General features: G+C 53.2%; 1 protein-coding gene across 1 annotated transcript; it reads left to right on the forward strand.

The window, feature by feature from the left end:
* Positions 1–645: 645 nt before the first annotated feature.
* On the forward strand, positions 646–2286 carry HOXC12 (homeobox C12). The gene is made up of 2 exons (XM_074165009.1): positions 646–1210; positions 2048–2286. Exons 1-2 carry the CDS (start codon positions 646–648, stop codon positions 2284–2286), a joined length of 804 nt encoding a protein of 267 aa, XP_074021110.1.
* The last annotated feature ends 1116 nt before the right edge of the window (positions 2287–3402 follow it).

The following is a 3402-nucleotide window of genomic DNA, read 5'->3' on the forward strand; positions in this document are numbered from 1 at the left end:
AAAAGAGTAGAAAAGGTCGCAAATAACCCCCAACTCTCCCATCCCACCCCGCGTAAATATGAGCCTGTTGCGGGCACCATCATTCGTCTCCTTAAAAAGCCCGTAAACTTTATATGACACGATATCTAATAGTAATTTATTGGGGAGATACTGTAAATTCGAAGGGTTTTAGTTAATAAAGGAGCTAATTAATGAGAGCCGGTCTCGCTTTTGCGGAGGGTGGAGGGGCCCCGAAGTGTTGCCGGGGGAGGGGGGCGCAGCGGGTTTGGGGCAAAATCTTCGCCTATCGATTATCTTATGCTAAATATGACATTTTAGGGCGCTTCGCGATTCTCAAGCCAGCGCCGGGAGCCATTGCCTTTTTTTTTTAATAAAATGCTTTATGGGATTTTTTATGATTTTTTATGATTGGGGGGGGGTGTGTGTGAAGGAGGCCGGGGGGGGAAGAAAAGGCGTAAAAAGGCGGAACTTGGTGTTGTGTTTTGTCTCGGCTGCCAGGGGAGGGGAGGGCCCCCCCCCCCCCCCCCTCCCAGCGCAATTTGGGGCTCACGTGACCCCCCCGGACCAATGGGGCCGAGCCGTCGGTTTAACTATGTTTAATGTCAGATAGCAATAAAGTAGAAGCTTTCGGTCAGGCCCGCGGAAATGGGCGAGCACAACCTCCTTAATCCCGGCTTTGTGGGACCTCTGGTGAACATCCACACGGGAGACACCTTCTACTTCCCAAATTTCCGTGCCTCCGGAGGGCAGCTGCCCGGTTTGCCTTCCCTCTCCTACCCCCGCCGGGAGAACGTCTGCTCCTTGCCCTGGGCATCCTCGGAACCCTGCAACGGGTACCCTCAACCCTACCTGGGCAGCCCCGTCTCCATTAACCCTTCCTTCGGTCGAGCCTGCGACCTCGCCCGGGTGGAGGAAAGCAAATGTTATTACCGGGAAACTTGCTCGGAAGCCAGCGGGCTCAAGAGGGAGGAGAGGGGCAGGGACAGTGCTTTGCTGCCCCTCGAATCCAGCCTCCCCAATGGCATGGGGGGCACTTTCAGCAAATATGACTATCCGAGCGGCGAGGCGGTGCCTCACGACCCTCCGTCCTGCCAGTCCTTGGAGTCAGACTCCAGCTCCTCCTTGCTCAATGAAGGGAATAAAGGCACCACCGGAGAAGCGGGGGGTTTGGTGTCCCCCCTGAATCAAGGCAGCACTTTAGGCACCGGTGGTAAGACCCGGGATAAGGGGTGAGGGGGGTACGGGTGGGTGGGGGGCGGTGTAGGGAGTAGATCTGGCCGTTTTTGAGGAGGGGAGGGGGTTTGGTTGGAAACTTGCCGGCTTGGGGCTCCTCCGTGGTGTAATTCGTGGGCTCAGCGGCGTGTCTATGTGTGCTGAGACCACTAGGGGTAGCACCGAAATCCCTAATGTTTTATTAGGTGGTGCTTCTTTTAAAAGAAAAGGCTATAAACATGTAAATATCCCATAAAAAAAAAAAAAAAAAAAAAGAAAAAGAGAGAGAGTCGGGTGGTGGTTGCGCATCCCTGCGCGGCGCGGAGTGCTGGCGGAGCGACCGGGTGGCTTTTTGGGGACATCGCAGAGGTGTGTCTGCCCGAGGGAAGGGGGAAGAAGGGTGGGGGGGATGCTTAAAAAAAACCCCACAGCCTTCAAAGATGGCATTGGGGTGCAGGTTTCTCCCTGTTAGCCCGGCCGGAGCCATTCCCGGGGCGAGGGGGGCGGGGGGGGGGTTGTCCCCAGGCTTGTCGCCCGTTCTCTGCGCGTCCTTTGCTCCGTGCCCCGGTTATAACGCTCCCCCACCTTTCCCTTCCTCTTCCTCCTGTGCCCGCCCTACGCATCACCCCGGGAGGCAGTTGGGAGCATCCCTAAGCCCCCGCAGCGGGGGGATCCTGGGGACAACAGGGAGGTGCAGAAAGGTGTGCTGGGGGTGCCTTCCCCCCCCCCCCCCCCCCCTTTTTTTTTTTTTTTTAAAGAGGAGGTTTTTTGGGTGGGTTTTTGTTTGTTTTTTTTTTCCTTGCCAGGTGCTCAACTCTCGCTCCCCCTTTGCCAGGTGCTCCTTGGTACCCGATGCACACACGGTCCCGGAAAAAACGAAAACCCTATTCCAAGCTGCAGCTGGCGGAGCTGGAAGGGGAGTTTATGGTCAATGAATTCATTACTCGCCAAAGAAGGAGGGAGCTCTCAGACCGATTAAACCTGAGCGACCAGCAGGTGAAGATCTGGTTCCAGAACCGGCGCATGAAAAAGAAAAGACTCCTCCTGAGAGAGCAAGCCCTTTCTTTCTTTTAAAGTTTTAGAAGCGGCCGTGTCGGGTATTAAAAAATAATAATAATAATAATGATGATGATACAACCAACAAAAAAATCCCACATAGACTCTCTAGCGTTCACCCGAGCTCCCGGGACTTCACCTGACCACTCTTAATCCCCCCCACCCCTCCCTTCCCAGAAAGCAATGAATAAAGAAAGAATATTAATAAATAACCAGTTTCCCTTAAAATATGAAACCCGACAGCGAGGAAAAAAAGAAATAATAATAAAATAATAATGCATCTTCTCCGCCGGGACCGCGGGGGGACAGACGGCTTCCAGAGATGCTCGGCGGGCTGAAGGGGAGGTTTTGAGAGCGACTTTAGCCGCTTTTCCTTTGCCAGCAGCACAGGTAGGGTTTCCGTGCAGCGCCGGGCATCGTCGGGGCCGTCGGGGGCCGCCGGTCCCTCTCCCCCCCCCCCAACCCCGCCCCCGCCCCGCTTCCACCCCCGCCCGGCTTCGGTTGGCGGCGAGACCGGGGTTGAGGGTGCTGAGGGTGGGTTCTGGACCTTCTCCTGGGCTGCCACCCTGGGTTTAGGGCTGGTTTGCTGTTTAGTGGGAAAGCGGGAGGGGAAAAATAGTAAAAATAAAGGAATAGGGGCAAAAGGAAAAAAAAAAAAAATGAGGGAAGGGGATGCGGAATGGTGTCTTAAAGGACCGGCCCCGCATCTTTATGGAAGATGCTTCTTTTCAGGGCACGGTGTGACCCAAGATGTGTCTTTCTCAGTCTAAATTGAGGGTTTGCGGCTAATCAGTGTATCTAGGCTTAATCAGGATCTCTAGGCTTAATGAGGATCTCTAGGAAGAGGCGCGAGACAAAGACTGTGTATATATCCGCTGTATATGGTATATAGCTATATAATAAATGAGGTGCGTGCATCACTATGTCCCTATAGATATGAGGCTTCGATGCAGGCGCTGGTGTTGTCCTCAACACCAGAATGTCAGATGGAGAAGGAAAACGCACACACCTCCCCCTAGAAAACCCTCCCAGGAAAAAAAATAATAATAATAATAATAAAAAAAAATTCTGAATTTCCTTCAACGTAAACTGAGCCTTTGGGAGATTTTTTTTTTCTCTCCTCTCGGAATTCAC

The sequence above is a fragment of the Numenius arquata genome, chromosome 29, assembly GCF_964106895.1.
Source record: "Numenius arquata chromosome 29, bNumArq3.hap1.1, whole genome shotgun sequence".
In the NCBI taxonomy this organism is placed as follows: Eukaryota; Metazoa; Chordata; class Aves; order Charadriiformes; family Scolopacidae; genus Numenius; species Numenius arquata.